This window comes from Macrobrachium nipponense, chromosome 1 (genome assembly GCF_015104395.2).
Source record: "Macrobrachium nipponense isolate FS-2020 chromosome 1, ASM1510439v2, whole genome shotgun sequence".
NCBI lineage: Eukaryota > Metazoa > Arthropoda > Malacostraca > Decapoda > Palaemonidae > Macrobrachium > Macrobrachium nipponense.
Genome location: NC_087200.1, coordinates 200,329,918 through 200,353,383, shown reverse-complemented (window position 1 = coordinate 200,353,383; position 23,466 = coordinate 200,329,918). Strand labels below are relative to the sequence as shown.

At 37.7% G+C, this 23,466-nt stretch overlaps 1 protein-coding gene across 3 annotated transcripts in view; it reads right to left on the bottom strand.

Moving 5' to 3' along the window:
- LOC135220016 (calcitonin receptor-like) overlaps positions 1 to 23,466 on the bottom strand; it is a gene marked incomplete at its 3' end in the record, with an annotated part of 456,589 nt that overhangs the window by 11,000 nt on the left and 422,123 nt on the right. For all 3 annotated transcript variants that reach the window (XM_064257312.1, XM_064257311.1, XM_064257314.1), the window contains 2 exon segments: positions 1,316 to 1,442; positions 18,428 to 18,519. In XM_064257312.1, the coding sequence (XP_064113382.1) occupies positions 1,316 to 1,442; positions 18,428 to 18,519 (219 nt within the window).

Genomic DNA, 23,466 nt, shown 5'->3' with positions numbered 1-23,466 from the left:
AACGTTACGGCCATTTTTTTATGGCTAGTTTTTTTTTTTTGTTTTTTTTTTTTTTAAACACTGGCCAATTTGCATATTTACCAAACAGATCTTATACTACTATACCTTTTAGTATAATTGGCTTGCTTATTTTAAGATGGCTGAAAGGGTTAGGTCTCTGCTAATTAAGAGCTGTTTCTTCCTCATTTCCTTGAATTGAAGGTTAGTGGATTTTTAAATTCCTTTAATATGGTCCTTCCCCCCGTTTTTGGGGGTTGGTTGTGGAAGAGGAAGGTGGGTAGGAATTTTCCATTGTAAGTCATAATGGCGTCAAGTTTGGTGTCAGGTCATCCAAGGTCGCTGATTCCGAAGGAAAATACACGAAAAAAATGCAAAAAGAAAAACATTAAATAAAAAATAAACAAATAAAATCTAAGACTCGTTACCGTCCAAAGCTAGTTATTGTGTAAAGTAATTTGGAATCAGTGCAGTATCAGCTAAAACTTGTATATTTCACGCAAAAGGACCCAGAACTTTCCTGCAAAAGAGATTCACACGTATGGCTATCGTGACTAAATAAGATATCGCTAAATTTAAGCATATTTTTGTATTTTTAGAGAGTAAGGAGTCATGAGGCTATTCGTATCGAATTCACCATAGATAATTAGGTGATACCTTTCAACAAAAGGGATAAACTCACCTACTTCCAAAAGGACTCGAACCAATACCTTCGTTGAGTTGTAGTAAGTGATCATACACACACACACACACACATATCTAAATATATAGATATATATTATAATATATCTATTCTATTATATTACTATATGTATATATGACTCGCTATCTCGTACTCCATGACTTATTTTTCTTTATATTCACAAGCGTTAAGCGACAAATGTTTGATATCTCTTTCGCTCTACCTCGGGAATATCACCTGGGAGGGGGGGGAGGGGGATAGTTTATTTATTATACTACTACAATTCCCATTGAGTGACCTCGGGAATGTCACTGGGGGTGGGGGAAGTTTATTAATTACTACTATAATTCCCCTACAGAGATATGCCCGAGGTAGAGCAATTTTTTTTTGAATTGATCTCAGCGAACGACATTTGTAGTTGCATGTTTCCGTGTATATATAATATATATATATATATATATATATATATATATATATATATATATATATATATATAATATATATATATATATAAACTTAATCATTTTGTTGAAAGTACAATGGAAATATATACATTATTTATATAATATGTGTGTGAGTGCCATTTAGATAATCCCTAACAAAAATCAAGAGAATTTCGGGAGGGCCAACACGTACCCCATTGCTGAAGAGGACATCCGGTTTCCCAACGACGCACTCGTACCACAGCAGCCACAGGGCGTTGTTGATGATGAAACTGACGAAGAGGTTCTTGTGGATGGTCACCCTCTTACACTTGAGCGATCTGTGAAGGGACAGAGAAACGAAGGAGATGAGGAAGCGGTTTATGAAAAAATTTATTTAGATTTTTTAATCTATTTATTTAATAGTCTGTTAATTCTATCTTTTCTCGTTTCTAATAACTGATCACTTTTTTTTTCTATTTTCCATTACCTTCTGTTACTTCTTTTAAATGAACGCCTTCATGTTCTTTGGAAGCTTGAATTTCAAGTCAGAAGTATCAAGGCCTGTAAAAGGAGTTTCGCGAAATGAAAATAAAAAGAAATACACTATATTATTTTTGAAAATTTTTTTCTGTACTGCTTAACATGCGCGTTAAATTTTATTAACCTTTTCTTTTAATAACACTCGAAGTGAAGCTGATTTAGAGAGAGAGAGAGAGAGAGAGAGAGAGAGAGAGAGAGAGAGAGAGAGAGAGAGAAAACTTCTTGACATGGGAAGACAGAAGGAAGACCCCATACATCCATATAAAAGAAGTAGAAGGCGGTTGCTTGCTTTCAGAGGACCACCTTGCCCTTAAGGCAACAATGTTTTCTGTCACGCCAGGAATATATAACGAACAAACAATTATATACCCAGATAAAATCGCCAGCAGTTCTTTGTTGAATTATGTGTCAACTGGAGATTATTGCAAAATTCTTAAAACACAGACAATCACTGAACACAGCGTCTGGTTTATATAGTACACCATTAATGGAGTTTTTAAAACCTCTCTTTTTTTTTAAATTTCTTTTTTTTCTGTCATTCATAATCGAGACTTTTTTTAAATTTTTTTCTTCCACTTTATTATAAAAAAATTTAATCACTGGAATAAAATGGAAAAGACAATTATAGCGAAAAAAAATTATGAGAAATGAATTATACACAATGACAATTTGAAGTAATGATATATCTGACTGAAGACTTTTGGAAAAATATAAGACAAGACCTGAAAGACATCTGAAAGTCAAAGAGAGAGAGAGAGAGAGAGAGAGAGAGAGAGAGAGAGAGAGAGAGAGAGAGAGAGTTGAAACACGCTATGAAAATTAAACAGACTGAGAGAAGATAAAAATCTTTGCACAGAATTTTAAAGATAAATCAACAAAAACCTGAAAAAATCTCTGAAAGAGAGAGAGAGAGAGAGAGAGGAGAGAGAGAGAGAGAGAGAGAGAGAGAGAGAGAGAGAATCAATTTATGGTCGCGTAAAAAGGCCATTTGAGGGAAATAAAAATGAAAAAAAAAAGGACTATTATTCCTCAGGCCTACAGACCAGACAGTCCTATTCATCATACCGCTGACGTGTTAATATGGAGATGGGATAAGGGCCAAGTGGCCCTTCCAAATCTACTCTACTCGGTGGATTAACACGAGAGGCCTGGAGGAGGAGGAGGGGGAGGAGGGGGTAGGAGGTGATCGATCAAGATCTATACAAACACGACGGGATGTTTGAGAGAAGATCGTTCGTACTCGCGTGGATCTCTCTCTCTCTCTCTCTCTCTCTCTCTGTCTGTCTGTCTGTCTCTCTCTCCATATGCATGTAATATGTAAGTGTACTATAACCAAGGAAAAATTTCATAACAAAATAGATGACTGAATAAAAGCGCGTACTTTAGAGAGAACAAGTTGTTTATAAGGATGCAAGTGCAGAGAGGATAGTTACTGAGCAAATGGATCCCAGAATAAAAAATAAAAGAAAAAGAATGGAGTCTCTTGTCAACGACGATTATCTTTCAAATTGTTTTAGTTTGACTAAGTGGCTGACTAAGATGTGTAAGGTACGTCTAGATGAGGGAAAAGATCCAAAGGAACCATCTGTATAAAGTGTGATAATTATGATAACTATACCAACACAATTCTACTAAGTGTAGAAGGGAAGATGAATGGTAAAATTTTGACTGAGAAAGTAAGACACACAATAGCAGGACTGGCAGGGGAAGAGTAGTGTAGTTTACAATAAAGAGGGCGGAGTTTGGGACAAATGATTGTTATGGAGCAGTTATGTGAGAATTTTAAAAGAAACTCAAAAACGCTGTACACGACATATTTGTTCCTCCAGAATATGTGAAGGAGCTATGGTATATAATATACGCTGAGGAGAATGATCTACAAGTTTTATTGAAACAAAGTGGGTGGTAGACTAGTCACGTGATTACCTGCAAGCTAATATAAGCTGTCTTTTTTTATATAATTGCCTCATCTATAGTTCGTTCAAGGTCAAACAATTTTCCCAAAATCACCTGGTAAAACCACCTGGTGGTAAAATAAACTGATAGTAAAATAACTAGATGGTAAAATTACCTGGTGGTATAATCACCTGGTCAGGAAATAACTAGGTGGTAAAATTACCTGGTAGTATAATCCTTTGGTGGTAAAATCACTTGGTAGTAAAATAACTAGGTGGTAAAATCACCTAGTAGTAAAATGACTAGGCGGTAAACGGTAGTAAAATAACTAGGTGGTAAAATTACCTAGTACTAAAATAACTAGGTGGTAAAATTACCTGGTACTAAAATGACTAGGTGATAAAATTACCTGGTAGTAAAAAAACTAGGTGGTAAAATTACCTGGTAGTAAAATAACTAGGTGGTAAAATCACCTAGCAGTAAAATGACTAGGCGGTAAACGGCAGTAAAATAACTAGGGGGTAAAATCACCTGGTGGTAAAATCAGCTGATGGTAAAATCACCAGGATTATGTATCAAAGTCACACGACAAAATCGAGAGAAAAGACAATCTTAGAGAAACTCTTTTTAAAAACGGCTTCAAAGTCGAATACAGCATATTCGAGTACCAAGCGAAGTGAACATCGAGATTTGTCAATAGCATTCGTGCATTGCTGTAACGAAGCCAAATCTTTTACACTGACTTCCTTTTGATAGATACGTACGATCCAGACAGCATTTCCTGATCAAAGGGAACCATCCTTTCATGTATGTATATGTATATATGTGAATATATATTCTTTCTTCCAGCAAAGATTTATTTACCATAAAAAATGGCTCCTGAAGGCGTTACTCTTTCGATTTTCAGCAACTTTATAGAGTAAGTAACAATTAAATTAGACTGTTTCAGCCTCCTAGCGAATTTTAACTCACTTGAGGGTTGAAGCTATTCTCTTATTTGCTTTACAGCTAAATAAATAATTTATAATGAGTATGCCATCGGTGACAGTCAAAAGAAAGTCACTGAATTTGGCAAGACACGAGATTCAAACTAGCAAAGTAAAAAACATATGACAATCGATTAGCTTTCGTCAATCTACCAGTGTTGTAATAAAGCCACCAAAAATGTTTGAGCAATTTATATAAAGACAAAGAACGGATTCAGATGGATCAGCGAATATGTCCCGATTCACAGGTTGCCAGTTGCACAAGAGATGCAACATATATGCCTGGATGATTACGTGATGTTACTAAGGCCACGGTGACGCACCGTACAGCTAACTGAAGTAATCTCTCTCTCTCTCTCTCTCTCTTCTCTCTCTCTCTCTCTCTCTTCTCTCTCTTCCTTACATCCTGAACTCACCGTCAGTGTTAGAAAGTAAGATTTAAAAAAATCATTACAAAATCCTTCTGATGACCTCCAGGTCACGTGTACATAATTCTCTCAGTTTTTCAGGGCCTTAAATTTTCATAGCTTTGAGTAGGTCAAATGTAAAAAGAAAAATTATTTTGGTTATATTCTGAAAGCCTAAATTATTTAGTTCTTCCATCCAGATCTCTCCTAAAATCAATGGCGTGTTGTGTAACCCTCTTATAGGACTCTACAAGTAAGATATTTTGGGTCAAGTGTTAGTTCTAAAGATGATTAATTGGTGACGCTTTTTTTTTTTCACATTTTCTTCCAATCACATCATGAACGCTGTCAGTCTTTTCAAGTGTACTTAAGGGTGAACTGTTCCACTCGTTTCTAGGAAAAAAAAAAGTCCTTCATTATATAACGATGAAAGCAAACAATAATTTTCCTCAGAGTTTGTAATGAAACTAAATCTAGTTTTACTTACTATCGGTTTTCATAGTATTGAAGACTGTGTGTAATATCTAACTATCTATCTACGCGTATATATATATATATATATCTATATATATATATATATATATATATATATATATATATATATATATATGTATGTATGTATAACTGAATCACGAAAGTTTGGAACGTGATAAATCCATAAATAAAGGTATAAGCCACGAAGGAAAAATAAACAACAGAGTTTCTGCATGATCTTTCGACTGAACGTCCTTTACTCAGCAGACAAACTGACTTACATGAGAAATTGAGGGTACGTTTCTATTCAGGCCACCATCTTAACATCAAAATATCAATTCTTTCTTCTATGTTTTTACGAGCATTGCTCATTGTCAGTCCCCAATATTTGGATCAAGAATTGAATACATAAGGAAAAATAGGGAAAGAGTTTATGTTATCCTTCACATATACTAAATATTGTTTTATAATAAAGCCCACAAAAAGTTTTATAGTGTAAGTAACATGGAGAAAGAAAATTCTAAGAACATTCTCAGTTTGCCTTATTTTAACGGATTTGAAACCATTACAAATCATTGTTAAAAGCCTTTAGGTTCAATCTTGTTTTTTCCTATAATAACACATTAAAAGGAATGTTAATAAAAATGGCCCCAGGGAAAGTAACAACATAATATATAAAATTCCATGTATGGACTGCCCCTCCTTTTATCACAGACAGTCGAGCAAGGGCTGAGAAGTAAGATTAAAACTGCATAAATATTCTGTCAAGACTGGGCAAACATCTAATGCAATATTCATTCATTTAAGTGAAAACAACCACCTAATAAATTAGATTGGTAGTTCAGTAATTGCAAGATCAAAAGATGTCTTATCACGAAATCTTTAAGAATCTGCTGTACTACAACTTACTTCCCCATTGCAATTTTAATATTAGTCGTGGCCTGTTTCATTTAGACCCTTGTATTTGAAACATGTTTAAGAATGACCCCAAAGATATAATTACAGACTTAAATACAAATTAGTTGCCTTAGAGATATTTTCTTTGTATATGTATGTTTAATATGTTTTGTGAATAAGTTTTTCTTTACCAAAGATCTGATTGTGGTCAGCTGTCGCCCTGTATAATCCTTTAATTGTGTTGTCCCTGTGTCTGAGCAGTTGGACTTAATCTTTTTGTTCTTAAATTGTACCCATGTTTATGCTTGTTTGGAAAGGTTACTCATTCTCCAGGTGTGTCGGATTCTAGGTACTAATCTCCTTATAATCCTTATCTGTCAGTTATACGACCTTTCCTGTGCCCTATATTTCTCATGTAAGTCAGTTTGTCTGCTGAGTAAAGGACGTTCAATCGAAAGATCTTGCAGAACCTCCATTGTTTATTTTTCCTTCGTGGCTTATACCTTTATATATATATATATATATATATATATATATATATATATATATATATATATATATATATCTATATTATATATATATATTCTTTTCAATAACAGGACTTTATTTAATCACGATGGTATTTGAAGACTACCAGACAATGAGGATAGAAGGTCCTTTAAAACGTGTAACCTTTGTTAAATAAAAATGTCCATCAGATACCATGCTGTTTAAACGAGGTACGGTTATTAATTGTATATTAATGCACTGAACAATTGGGCAAGTGATCAATATTCATTTATATAATAAATATATTAAATTAAGGCGTTTCACATCAAAACTACTTTGGCGCCAGGAATAAAGTTTTCCTTAACTAGACTTCAAAGTCTGGCAACTTTCCAACTCGTGCAATTTCGTTACCATTAAAGGGGAATGGTGTTATTTTTTTCATGTAACTCCTTCAAGAAAGTTTACATTTTAAGGTGATATGTTGAATCTGCCCAAAGAAACTTGAAGGATTTAATGAAGTATTCAAGGAATTATGCAACTATCAATATTCTACTATTTTGTTATTCATTTCCAATCAAGTTTATTTGAGTTTTAATATAAAACGTACTGGTATTAGAATAATACTCACGAACAACGAGTACGATAAAGGGTCTTTCTCAGAATGGTTGATACATCATCTTATCAATTACAGCTATGTATACCTTTGCACGTAAATATAATATAGTAATAATAATATTAATAAACATAACGAAATAAAAAAGAAATCATTATCTCTAAGAAGTAAACTTTGCCAGACAAGCATCGTGAAAAAAAAATGAAAAAAAAAAAAAAAATTGTAAGCACAAATGTGGAAATTTAGAGTCAACAGTTAACTGTATGCTTTAAGAGCATTCACATAAAAAAAATATGTGATCTGACATTAGCTCGTAAGAAAGTTATGAAAACTATTTGATTTTTTAATCGCTTATTTCTAAATCTACAATATCAGTTTTTTAAAGGCTCTTCTGGCACACTATAAAATAGGGACACCAGTTTCACAATGTATTTTGTTATTTAAACATTCAAAGGTAGTCGTTCATAAACACATATCTACAACTTATCGTACACACATCACAAAGTTGTTGCATACAAGTCAATGACTTAATTGCAGTCCTAACCAGTTGCTGACATGTTTCACTATACTGATACCAACCTCTTTACCACATGTATATGACATGCTTTACCAGTTTCCAGCCTCTCAGTCACATGTATGCAACAAATTGCAAATATGTTCAAGACAATGTTTTACTGCAGTTTCCAACCTCTTCCATATGCAAGTAACAAGTTGCCAAAATGTTTTAAGACATTTTTTACTATAGTGTTTCCCACATCTTTACCACATGTGTGCAACATGTCTACATGTATAGGATATGTTCTACAGTAGTGAGGACGCATGTATCTACTGGTGTGTGAGGGCATGGCTTCCTCCAGTGCGATTGGAGATCTTGTGTGTGTGTGTGTGTGTGTGTGTGTGTGTGTGTGTATTGGGGGGGGGGGGGGGGGGGGAAGGGGGAAGGGGGAGGGGAGCCTATCACGTTTCAAGAGCAACCAGCTCAGCGTAGATAATCCAATACTGATCATGAAACAACAGGTGGACTTTTTAGCCGTGAATTCTTTAGTGGCTTTTCAATCCACTGTCAGCGAATACTCTGGACATTTCTTATCGTAAGAGGAAATTTTAGAATGGGAATAATGAAAAATAATTATATACTTTGGATGTGAAGTCAAAAATATAATAATGATCAATATTACAGTTATCCTTATTATCATACTGTTTTGGTTACAGTCATCATCTTTTCAAATTCTGAAGCTCATGATTTTCCAGATAGTTAATAAATAAATCATTTTGTTAAATATAATAAATTAGATTGTTAATTATCTCCTTTATGTATTATTGTTGTCATCGTCTTGATTGGAAAAAATTACTAAATGATTCTAACTGAAATATATATATATATATATATATATATATATATATATATATATATATATATATATATATATATATATGTATATGTATGTATGTATATATATATATATATATATATATATGTATATATATATATATGTATATATATATACACGATACATAAAATATGTATTTTTTCTCGTGGTCAGGTCGGCAAGGTGACCTTGTCGTGGTTATGGTATCGCGGGTTAGTTTCCCGCTACCGGACATCATGATTTCTTCATATTTCTTTGAAGTTGGGTCTCAAGACTTTGTAGTGACATGCGCATCCAAAATTGAGCACAGAAATTTGAGATTTTAAGAGGTCGTTTTGGCTATTACAATTACATGTGTATCTGGTAAAAATTGACCAGTAGATTCTGCATATAAAGTTTAGAACTGAGTTACTTGTCAAGGTCACATACACGTAATACAATTGAGTTTGACATTTCACTTCGCCAGGACATAAACTGGCTTAAATCTTGTGTTAATTTGTTAATCTATTTTCTTCCTTTCTAATGACTGATCTCGTCTTTTTGTATTTTCCTTTTACTTTCTTTTTACTTCTTTCAAATGGACATCATATTCTTTGGAAGCTTCAATTTAAGTTAGGGGCCAGTAACTACAGGCCTATCACCTGCCAACCAATAATGTGGAAGTTACTAACAGGTATCATCAGTGAAAGGCTATACAACTACCTAGAGGAGACAAACACCATCCCCTACCAACAGAAAGGCTGCAGAAGGAAGTGTAGGGGCACAAAAGACCAGCTCCTGATAGACAAAATGGTAATGAAGAACAGTAGGAGAAGGAAAACCAACCTAAGCATGGCATGGATAGACTATAAGAAAGCCTTCGACATGATACCACACACATGGCTAATAGAATGCCTGAAAATATATGGGGCAGAGGAAAATACCATCAGCTTCCTCAAAAATACAATGCCCAACTGGAATACAATACTTACAAGCTCTGGAATAAGACTAGCAGAGGTTAATATCAGGAGAGGGATCTTCCAGGGCGACTCACTGTCCCCACTACTCTTCGTGTAGTAGCCATGATTCCCATGACAAAAGTACTACAGAAGATGGATGCCGGGTACCAACTCAAGAAAAGAGGCAACAAAATCAACCATCTGATGTTCATGGACGACATCAAGCTTTATGGTAAAGCATCAAGGAAATAGATACCCTAAATCCAGACTGTAATGGATTGTATCTGGGGACATCAGAATGGAGTTTGGAATAGAAAAATGCGCCTTAGTCAACATACAAAAAGGCAAAGTACGAGAACTGAAGGGATAAAGCTACCAGATGGGAGCAAACATCAAACACATAGATGAGACAGGATACAAATACCTGGGAATAATGGAAGGAGGAGATATAAAACACCAAGAGATGAAGGACACGATCAGAAAGAATATATGCAGAGACTCAAGGCGATACTCAAGTCAAAACTCACGCCGGAAATATGATAAAAGCCATAAACACATAGGCAGTGCCAGTAATCAGATACAGCGCAGGAATAGTGGAATGGACGAAGGCAGAACTCCGCAGCAATAGATCAGAAAACCAGGAAACAATGACAATACACAAAGCACTACACCAAGAGCAAATACGGACAGGACTACCATAACACGAAAGGAAGGAGGGAGAGGACTACTAAGTATAGAGGACTGCGTCAACATTGAAAACAGAGCACTGGGGGCAATATCTGAAAACCATGAAGACGAGTGGCTAAAGAGTGCATGGGAAGAAGGACTAATAAAAGTAGACGAAGACCCAGAAATATACAGAGACAGAAAAGATAGAAAGAACAGAGGACTGGCACAACAAACCAATGCACGGACAATACATGAGACAGACTAAAGAACTAGCAGCGATGACAATTGGCAATGGCTACAGAGGGGAGAGCTAAAGAAGGAAACTGAAGGAATGATAACAGCGGCACAAGATCAGGCCCTAAGAACCAGATATGTTCAAAGTACGATAGACGGAAATAACATCTCTCCCATATGTAGGAAGTGCAATACGAAAAATGAAACCATAAACCACATAGCAAGTGAATGCCCGGCACTTGCACAGAACCAGTACAAAAAGAGGCATGATTCAGTGGCAAAAGCCCTCCACTGGAGCCTGTGCAAGAAACATCAGCTACTTGCAGTAATAAGTGGTACGAGCACCAACCTGAGGGAGTGATAGAAAACGATCAGGCAAAGATCCTCTAGGACTATGGTATCAGAACGGATAGGGTGATACGTGCAAATAGACCAGACGTGACGTTGATTGACAAAGTCAAGAAGAAAGTATCACTCATTGATGTCGCAAATACCATGGGACACCAGAGTTGAAAGAGAAAGAGAGGGAAAAAAATGGATAAGTATCAAGATCTGAAAATAGAAATAAGAAGGATATGGGATATGCAGTGGAAATCGTACCCATCATCATAGGAGCACTAGGCACGATCCCAAGATCCCTGAAAAGGAATCTAGAAAAGCTAGAGGCTGAAGTAGCTCCAGGTCTCATGCAGAAGAGTGTGATCCTAGAAACGGCACACATAGTAAGAAAAGTGATGGACTCCTAAGGAGGCAGGATTGCAACCGGAACCCCACACTATAAATACCACCCAGTCGAATTAGAGGACTGTGATAGAGAAAAAAAAAAAAAAAAAAAAAAAAAAAAAAAAAAAAAAAAAATATAATAATAATAACGTTAGCTCTCATCCTGAGGACGTCCCTAGTAACCCTGAGGGTGATCGAAGCTCAAGCTCTTGCCCTGAGGACGACCTGGTAGCACGCCCTTCGAGAGGGCCTCCACCATCACCAACAAGGATGAGGCTCCGCTCACGAAGAGGACAGCCAACCAGCAACCGGCCCCCTGGTGACATCGATCGTGACGTCACAGGTATTGCCCAATGAAAAGTGAGGTACCCATCTCTTCAAACCACCCGAATGCAATAAATAGCGTGAATTCATCCGACATAGAGGCAACGTTTTACGTTACGTCATCCTTGCGCAATACTATTGGCCATTACATAATCTGAGCAGCTCGCTTTGTTGACTCAAGACGATGGCAGAGAAGCGGCCGTCCTCTCCTGGCTCCCAGCAAGGGGAACCGCCCCTCCTCGACGATCAGGGCTTCCAGAAAGTCCAGAAGAAACGGAAAAAAGCCCTAAATAATGTCATCGACCTTCCTAAACCTTTGACGCCTCCAGCACCTACCATGACGACTCAGGCACTCCCTAAAATTCAAAGCAACTTCCCAACGAACACCACCAGACATCGTATGCGGCCGTCCTAGCACTTGAGAAAAAATACCCTAAGCACAACTCCAAGCCCGACCGAATCTGAAAGGGGAATTCATTATTACCCCGAAGACCAACAGTCTGCAGACCTCCTGAAGAAACGATCCTCTATGCCTCCATTTTGGACCCTGCTGAGAAGTCATCAAAAGCATGATTTGCAAAGTCCCTCCTATGTCACTATTGAACGGATTCTCGAAGTACCAGGCATATTGACTGCTTCACGTTGCAAAGTGAAAAAACAGAGATGGTACTGAAGAAGAAACTCAAAAAGTCGAAGCTACGTTTAGAGCAAAATTCCAGACTTCATCAGCCTTGGGATCCTCGGAAACTACAAGACCGAAGCCTTTATCCCCGAACCTCTCAGGTGTTTCAAGTGCCAGAGGTTTGGGCATCACAGGAGGGAGTTGCACGCCCCACCCGCATGTCTGTGGAATCTGCAGCCAGAAGCATGATACCGACGTTTGCCTCAACAAATTCAAGGCAAAAGGCCACACTGTTGCCCGATGCCCAAACTGCCATCAGTCCTCATCATGCATGGTTCAAGGGGTGCCCTGTCAGCACTGGAAAAAATCTGGAGGATGAAGGGCATTTCCCCACCGCCAGCAAGACCTCGAGAAAGACAACCATCGCCCTCAAGCGACCACCATGTCAACCACGTATCGATCCAAGAACGAATCGACCACCTCCACCACAAGCTCCTCAACCTTCCCTTGCAGAACGCCCCAAACCTCGTCATTATATCCCAAACCCCTCATCCTTTCCTTCCCTCCAACCTCCAATTCCCAAACCCCTTCCAAACCCCCCCGCCCCCTAAGGATATTCCCTCAACCCCTCAGTCAATGCCCCCAACCAACCCCTCAGGTTATTCCCCCAGCCTTCGTATCGCCGACGACGTCGACTCCTGCTCGTGCTGAAGCAGGAACTCAGACAGAACAACCAAAACAACCAGTTGAAGATATGCAGGTCGAGACAATCACAGAAGCTCCGCTTTGTATGCCGAAGCTGGAACACAAACAGAGGAGTTCCCAGTTAAGCAAGACATGGGAATCCAGACCTGCAAACCGAAACTCAGATCAGTCGCCTCTGGAAGTGAATTCCGGTTCGTAGGAGAGCAAGGAATTCACAAGCTCCTGATGACCATTGATGAATTCAGTGACTTCTTAAATAGAGCTCTCGCCGATAATCGCTACTTTAATGAACGACTTTTTGGAGAGATCTTCGAAGAAGCCCTCAATTTTGAGATCTCCCTTCCAGATGACTTCCTCCAATCAGAAATTTCGTTTTCAGGACTCCTGAACAGCATATATTTATTGAGGCTATAGAACGATTATCAAACTGTTTCTCTGAGCTCGTCCACGTTCTGTTGGACCTAGAGAGCAGTCTCCCAGATGACCTCCTTCGAGAAAAGTGCTGTTTGTAGCATTAACTGCTTTTCTTTTACTAAACAATCCCTCCTTTCCCCTCGTTTTTCGGCCGCCTAACGTCTAACGACCGAATATTTCAACTGTCACTCTAACTACCGCTTAAGCTGTTGTTTACTTTTGTTTTGCTTTCTCTAGAACTTATAATATTTCGTTTTTCTCTCGCCGAATCTCTATCACTAACGATCGGCGCTGTTTATTCTATTGTCGTTAAGTGAAATATGGTACTTGAACTCCATAGATTAATGTGCTTTTTTTTTCCGTTTTTCTACGACTATAAATTTTTCGTTTTCCTTACTGGCTATCTCTGACTCGCCAGGACTCGCTACTATCGATCTTTATCTCCTACTAATGGGTACCTTAGGGTTTAAAGGGGTTTGTAACCTTGCCTGTTCACCTTTCCTTTCCTTTTCAAATCATACCATTTCACGTGCATAACCCATAGAATCATAAATAAAGGCTCACCTCATATCCTTAAAAAATCACCTTTGTTTCCACATCCAAAAAATTCAAATGACCTACGGGCTGCTCTATGAGCAAGAGCCCGTGCTGGCATAAAGCCAGCTTAATCCTAAACAACAACAACCGACATAGACCATTGCACTCAGCGATCCCGTCCCGAAGACGGCCAAACGAGGTGGCCGAAACATGTAGACGCCTTTAGAAAACCAGAAAAGACGAAAAAACAAGGAATACTGGATAGACCCCCCTGACGACTACGGCTTGTTCCCGACCTACGAAACACACCTGTATACCTGTTGACGACTCCAGCCTGTCCCTGATAACCAGTTGGACTTTGATAACACCAGCCCGAAATTCCGTTGACGACCTACAGCACGATGAAGATTGGACAGCTGCTTTATAATACTAGCGTGCCAGAAAGACAAATCATAAGGAGAATTGAAAGAATATTATATAAAATCAATGCTGTGAATTCTGCCATTATTTTTAATAAAACTTGTTTGAAAAAAGGTCTGTTTCCAGCATACAATAATAATAATAATAATAATAATAATAATAATAATAATAATAATAATAATAATAATAATAACAATAATAATAATAATAAAACACGCCAGGCCCACAGAATGGCATTAGCTCAAAGAGGGATCTTTGAAAATAAGACTTCATGCTCTAAAGTGACATCCACTACCACCCAAACGAAAATAACATCACTAACTGTATAATGTAACTAATGACATAACTCCTCTCAGACCTCATGCCTAATAACACAAGAATTCGTCTGGACTAACTAATAAGATAACAGTAAACTTAATCACCATAACGTTTCCGAAATTGCTTATAGAAATACATAGATACCATTAAAACGATCGGGAAAAACGGTTGTATGAAAGGTAAGCAGGCCTTTATACGTCACGCTTCTAGCTGCTCATTCCTCTGTATGTTTGATTCATCAACATTTCTGAAACTGTAAATGAAAATACACAATTCCTTTTGAAATCAGGCTTTTCCAGCAGCTACTATTGTCTTATCTTGACTCTGTCAGTCTACACCTTTCCTTATTGGTTGAGAATTCTAGATAAGAAGGCACTAGCTGATGAAAATACCTCTGATTGCAAAAGGAATTGTATACGAGATAAAATATGCCCAAATAGCAAATATACATAAGTATATATCAAAATTACAAATCAAACTATACACGATAGCAGGCCTATATACGTCACGCTTATATCTGTTTAGTACGCTATGTTTAATCTTTCCATTTCATATCTCGTCAATATTTCTAAAAATGTAACCTAAAATACGTGAGTATACTTTAAAAAATACTTCACGCTTCTTGTTGCTCATTCGCTTTGTTTAATTTTTCCCTTTCCTGTCTTGTCAAAATTTCTGAAACTTTAAATAAAAATATATATAATTGGAGCTAAAAAAAACAAAGTATAAATAAACCTATACACGGTAAGCAGGCCTACATACACCAAGATTTTACCTACTAATTCCCCTGTATTTTAAACTTTTCCGTTTCATGTCTTGTCGAAATTTCTGAAACTGCAAAAAAAGATATATAAGTGTAGATAGAAAGAGTATAAATTAACCTATATACAGTAAGCAGGCCTATATACGTCAAGATTTTAACTGCTAATTCCCTTGTATTTTTAATGTTTCCTTTCATGGCCTGTCAAAATTTGTAAAGAAAAAAAAGTACATTTGAAAAAAATATGAATTAACCTATACCGTATACGGTAGCAGGCCTATATAAGTCAAGATTTTACCTACTAATTCCCCTGTATTTTTAGATTTTCCCCTTCATGTATTGTCAAAGTTTCTGAAACTGTAAATAAAATGATACAAGTGGAGATATATAAAAAAAAAAGGTATAAATGAACCTATATACGGCAAACATGCCTCTATACGTCATGATTTTACCTGCTCACTTCCCCCTCTACATGTTTAACCTTTTCGTTCTATATCTTGGACATTTACCTTCATGTACCTTTATCCTGTCCACCTTAAAAATGGCGTCCATTATGGCACCTTATACTCTCCGTGATGGAACTCACCGTCACTTAGATAAGCAAAGAAATATGTCCCACACGCGTCCGGTTATCGACGCAATCAATCTGTTTTCGTTTGGGGTCCGTTGTTGGTATATGCCAGGTAAAAACGCGAGCGCCTCAGAGAGAGAGAGAGAGAGAGAGAGAGAGAGAGAGAGAGAGAGAGAGAGGACCAACACGCAAGCTGATACGACCATAATCCGAGATCTAACTTTTTTGTTCTTTTTTTAAATATCACCGCAGGCCATCTTGGAAGTAAACACACCACACGCATTGATGGCTGACGAGAAGACGGTATGAGAGAGAGAGAGAGAGAGAGAGAGAGAGACGGGAGGGGGGGGGGGGGGGTGGGGGGGGGGGGGGGGGGGGGGGGGGGGGGGGGGGGTGGGGGGGGGGGGGGGGGGGGATACGGTAGGGGAGATTTCAATCTGTTCTGGCACTCCACACAGCTGCGATCTCAATCTCCACCGACGCTAGATTATGACAGATCCTTTTTCCAAGGACAGGGAATACTTACGTTTCCGAATATGGGTCCAATTTCACAATTCCACACACCTAATAACAGATATGTCTGGTGGGTAAACAGCCACGAAATTACGGTTTTTTTTTCTAAGTCGACAAACCTTGCGTCAGCAGGCACCAGCAGCAGGTGGAGAGGAGGGAAAAAGGTGTGTGGATGGATGCTGGATGTTTAAGGAGATGGGAGAGAATAAACAAGGATGTACAGATGATGGATGAAGGTACACACAGAGAAATAAATATCAGGAAAGTAAAGAATCATAGGGATACTCAGCATGGCAGTGAACTTTTGCTATTACCATGTCTCAATCGAGAATAATTCCACCCCCCCCCCAAAAAAAAAAAAAAAAAAAAAAAAAAAAAACAGCTTGTCTCAGGATACTTACACCTACGAAATAATCAATAATCCATTGATGGAAAAATATGACATAATGGAGAGCATGGATACAGGAAAAATATGGATTTATGAAAGACGTGGATTCATGAAAAATAGGGATCGAAGAACAATTTGGAGTTGGGAAAAATTTGGATTTAATACAAAAATATGGATTTGAGTACAAAACCTGTCCTAAAGGAAGTAACATTCACAGATATATGTCGTGATCCTTACAATGAAATCTAATTATATAGAAGGCGGTATATAATAGAAGGCGGTATCGATAACTGCTCTCACGAATATTGATAGTCTCGCTGCTCAATAATATAATCATCACAAAAATGGCCACCTCTCATCCAAATGTGACTGAAAATCATGCAATAATTAATGAAAATTTACGACAGTTTCCTAGCCTTTATTCTCAAGGGTGTAGTGCCGTCAGTGTACCTCACGCGGTGCACTGTAGGCATTACTTAAGGCCCTTTTCATTAATTTTTACTGTACCACCGTTCATATTCCATGGTGCAAATCTCTTCACTCTCGATTTCCCTTTCAGCAAGCAATGATCGCCTTCCTGTACCGTTGGTGTCACAAGATCATGAAGATGAGAAAAATATTTTTTAAATAAATGTTATCCTAAGATCTTCCCAGACTCATTCAGCCGAAAGATATGTAACATTCTGAAGTTAGTAAAATGTCTTTCAGCACATTTCGAAAGAGGATAAACACCACATGATTCCATAAGAATTGTAATTAATGAGTGCATTACCTACAACACAATCCAATATAATAATAATAATAATAATAATAATAATAATAATAATAATAATAATAATGATAATAATAATAATAGTAATAATAATAATAATAATAATGAAACATATGACAATACACAAAGCACTACACCCAAGAGCAAATACGGACAGACTATACATAACACGAAAGGAAGGAGGGAGGGGACTACTAAGCATTGAGGACTGCGTCAACATCGAAAACAGAGCACTGGGGCAATATATGCAGACCAGTGAAGACGAGTGGCTCAAGAGTGCATGGGAAGAAGGACTAACAAAAGTAGACGAAGATCCAGAAATATACAGAGACAGGAGAAAGACATGCTGAACAGAGGAATGGCATAACAAACCAATGCACGGACAATACATGCGACAGACTAAAGAACTAGCCAGCGATGACACATGGCAATGACTACTGAGGGAAGAGCTCAAGAAGGAAACTGAAGGAACGATAACAGCGGCACAAGATCAGGCCCTAAGAACCAGAAATGTCCATAGAACGATAGAGGGAAATAACATCTCTCCCATATGTAGGATGCAACCCGGAACCCCACACTATAGATACCACCCAGTCGAATAGGATGACTGAGATATAAATAATAATAATAATAATCAAAATAATAATGCTTTCTTAAGAGAAAAAGAGACCTCTTACTTGCAATAAACAACATTGACAATTACACTAATTATGAAACAGAACCCAAGAAGAAGACGAACTTACTTGAAAAAGCAGAAGATGAACAGAGAGATGCAGAGAGCGATGAGAGACATGGAATAACCAGCGATGTAGATCATGTTGATTCCTTGGTGGAGCTGAAATGAATGAGAGAAAAATATGGATTAGGGATAAATACACATCATGGAACGCCATGGCTTCACAAATATGGATTAAGGATAAATACACAGTTTGGAACACTATGGGTAAAGGAAAAATACAGATTAAGAATAAATATACATTATGGAACACTAACGCTTCAGGAAAAATAAGGATTAAGGATAAATATACATTATGAACACTATGGCTTCAGGAAAAATAAGGATTAATGATAAATACACATTATGGAAAACTATAATTTAACGAAAAATATGGAATAAGGATAAATATACATTATGGAACGCTATGGATTCAGGAAAAATACGGATTAAGGATAAAAATACATTACGGAACGATATGGCTTCAGGAAAATATGTATTAAGGATAAATATACATTATGGAACACTGTGAGTTAAGAAAAAAATATGGGAGAAGTATAAATATATATCATGGAACACTATGGGTTAAGAAAAAATATAGAAATCAGAAAAATATGGATTAAGGATAAATATAATATATAACTATGGATTAAGGGTAAATATACATTATTGAACACTATGGAGTAAGGATAAATATACATTATTGAAAACTATGGATTATGCATTTACGTATATACATTATGGAACAATATGAATTAAGGAAAATATGAAATAAGGAAAAGTCTGGATAAAGTAAAATATGAAATATGAAAAATATGGAATAATGGAGTACATGGATACACGAAAAATAAGGATTACGGAAAAATAAGGACAAAGAACAAATATGGATCTAGAAAGACGTGGATTCAGGAAGAATATGGATTATGGAGAATTCAGGAACAAAGATGAGTAAGGAGAAATATGGATTACGGAAAAATATGGATTACGGGACAATATGGAGTAAGGACAAATATAGATGAAGAACAATTTGAATTACTTATGTGGAGATTTTTATATACAGTCTATTTTTATCAAGGGGAAAAAATGGATTACTTTTCCGGTGACGGTAAATATCCACAACCGATATCATTGGCGTTTCTAACTGGCTTCTGATTAGCCACAGTATCGATTAGTCAAAGGCAAATATAGAATTTCTTTACGTATATTTTTCAGCCCTGCATTGCCGTTATGAATATCATCCTTGTGTTTCTGTTTTGTGTAAGTTGTCAACTAAAGATATAAAAAAATTCATTACTAAACACTTCCATGGATAATAAATGTATCATCGATCAACGAGAGTTATTAGTAACATTTCCCCAATATATATACTTATAAGGGCATTATGACATTTCCAGAAAGAGTTTACAAAAGTTCTTACATTTTATAGCTACAAGACTCCAGAAACACTGGAATGAAACTACTCTTTGAGTCGTAGTAGACAATAAATATTAAACGCTTCCACCTGGAAGGTGACCTATCAGCGTTGACCTTCTGACGAAGAGGTCAACGCAAAGTCAACGAGAGGTGATATATTTGTTCGAATACTTTTAATAATGATTCCCCGCTGCACTCGACAGTCACGGCAAAAACACGGCTTAAATAGAAATAATAAAAGAGAGAGGATTAAATATATATACCTGTTACAAGAACAGGTTTCACGTCTCAGTAAGTAAGAAGAAGGCGGAAAAATTTGAATGTGGATAATGATACTTTCTGTATATATACTCTTCAGCTAATACTTGAGAAAAAATATAATAAGAAAAATGTGTTACATACAAATGTGCATGTATATATATATATATATATATATAATATATATATATATATATATATATAGTATATATATGTATATGTGTGTGTGTGTGTGTGTGTGTGTGCGTGTGTGAGACACCAGAAAGAGAACACAAAGCATCTCATAGGTTAAAAGGTCACTAGTAGTGTAGCGGTGTGATCCGGTATGACGTCAATGGTTTTACGATTTGCCAGTTGTAATTAAAACAACTCCTCATTAATCATAATTGTGTTGTCATATGCGTTAAAATTATGTATCATGTGCTATTTAATGTCACGTACTGAAATATACTAATTATTACGAGTATAAGAGATGTAAATGTGACTATTCTTATTATTTTATTGTACCCCAGGCCTCGTCATCTTAACAAGAAGTCAGAACAAAAGATGAACATACATAATGAATCATTTTTAACATTCTGGACTGAATGTCAAATCGACCCGAACTCACTTCGTTAAAGAAATGTTAATTATTTATTTTTGTGTTACAGTGAAACATATACTTGGAATTCCTTTCAAAAGTTATAGATGTTTTATATAGTTGAGTCAAGTGCCAATAAAAGTACCTCCTTATTTATATACATATATAATATATATATTATATTGTATATATACATATATTATATATATATATATATATATATATATATATATATATATTATATATATTGTATATATACTTTCAAACTTTCATTCTGTCAGTTTTTATTAACTTGTTTACCACTCTCTTTATATTATCAGAAAACTGTTCATCCCTTCCGTTTCCTCTCATGCCAAACGTAATATGTAAATAGTAAATTTCTACCTTTTTTTTATCCCTTTTTCCTTTCAAATGCATTCAACATACTTCCCTTCCATAAAGGAGAGTTGGCTAAACAGCTCACACTTCCCGAACTTAGTTTCCACAGACAGTACATGTTTCCTCTCAAACCTTACAAGTAAACAAGTATATGTGTATATATACACTGGAGAGAGAGAGAGAGAGAGAGAGAGAGAGAGAGAGAGAGAGATTCCAAAATCTACAGATCACTGTTCCCCCGTTCCGCTCTTGGGCCAATTTATCGCCTGGCCCCTAGACACTCCCATATCCGCAAAAGGCTCATTTGCGAAGCTGTTGTGCAAATCCGTGTGTCATCTGGGCAGTATCTAAGCTTTATATAAACACCTCTGTCCTGGAGAAGACGCATACATATACACAGACACATACACGCTCGAACGTTTGCAATAGCGCTGTCTAGTTTCCAGAGCGACATTTTATTAGGGGGGCATAGCCCTCATCCTCCTCCTTCCCCCCCCCCCCTTTGCGCTACCCTGAGCAAATACGACTCCACCACACAGGACAAGGAAGGGAATAGTGATTCTGTTTTCCCCGAAAACGACAACAGTTCTGTGAGGTAGACTTGGAATGCAGAGATTGCCTTGGCATGAAAGATAGGAATTTCAGTGTTTCAGATTAGTTGCCGTTTGGTCGAGGTCTGGGTTTACCTGTTTCTTGTTTACGAATTAGAGTAGCTGCCCTTATATATGTATTATATATGAGGACGAATATTCTAGTTCGTAAACAAGAAACAGGTAAATCCAGGCCTTGAACACAACAGTTAATCTAAACCGCCAAAAAATCCAGTCATCCTATCTTCCATTCCAAGTCTACCTCACAGAACTGTCGCTTCGAGAAAACACAAACTCACTATTCCCTCGCCCCTGTGTGGTGGTGTATTTGTCCAAGGACCCCGGGTGGGGGGAGGGACAGAGGTGTTTACATAAAGCTTAGATACTGGACAGCTGACATTATTATTATTATTATTATTATTTTATTAAAAGTAATGGCTACTTCAGCAGCATTACACTTGTAGAGATTCTTCTCTATTTTCCGAATAGCGGCTTTTTCCGTGCTACTTAGACAGGCTAGTAGAGCGCCTATGGAGGTCATGATCAAATACAGAGCCAAAATTGGTGTATATATTTGAATTTTACAGATAACTATGATACCATAGTTATCAAAAGTCATTAACGATATATATATATACTCTCTCTCTCTCTCTCTCTTTTCTTGAAGCAAGCGAGCTTTCGTCTGGAGCTGCCAGACATCCTCGGGCTGGGAAGCTGAGGGTGGACTGATCTTGAAGCGGTGTCCGTCCTCGTTTATATTTGGAGTTGACAGCAGGGGAACCGCCCCATGCTGATCTACTATTGGCTGTGGCGGTAGGTCTTCGTTTTCATTGTGGCTTGAACCGGGTCTCAAGCCACTTTCCATGCGTTGATGGTTTTCGATACTGTAAGTCCTGCAGCCGCCTAGACCTCCTTATTCGGCGCGGTTACGTCGATGGGGCGTTTCGCTATGCTGCGGGACGTCACGGCTAACTTGATTATGATTGGCTGCGGGAGTCTCGTTCGGGGGCGTCCGTCTTCCGTGGAGTTGTCGTGCTCGTGTGTCATTGTGGTGGCAGGTCTTCTCATACTCGTAGGAGGAGAAATTCTTCCTGCGTCGTATTTAGTGTAGGTCTTACTTGCTGGATGAGAAGCGCCTCCAGCAGGCGTAACCGACGGGCATCAGGGGCCTTCCCGATGATCTTCGTGTTTTGGATGATCACATCCCGGGAGATGGCCTCTTGATGTTTGGTGCGTGCGTGATTTTTGATAGCCCCCTCTTGGGCGTGGCACGAGAGTCTCTTCGACAGGCGCATGGTAGTCATACCAACGTAGGCGCCGCTGCAACCGCGGACTGGGCATGTATACTGGTACACCACATGCGTCTGCTTCAGGGGTCTCGTACCTGTGGAGAGGGTTATTTTTCATAATTAGGTCGCGCGTCCTCCGATTCTGGTAGTAGATAATTAGGTCGATATTTTTGGTGTCGTCGGTCGGGGATACATTTTCAGAAATAATTTCTTGACTGAGTCCTCTTCTTCACGGTAATGTGAGCTCATGAAGGCTTTATAATACAGCTTGATATTATCCTGGGGGCGTGGTTGCGGGCTCTCACTACCGTACCATTTCTCCAGGGCTGTACGGACTTCTCTGCTTATTAATTTATTTGAATACCCGTTATTTACGAGTACTTGGGAGGCGCGGTCGAGTTCCTGATGAGTGTCCTGCCAGGTCGAGCATGGGTGAGGGCTCTCCTGACGAAGGCCTTGACGGTCGTGCTTTTGGATCTGGCGGGGCACTCGCTGTCACCATTGAGGCAAAGTCCTAGGTTGGTTTTCTTTGTGTAGACGGAGTACGGAGGCCTTTCTT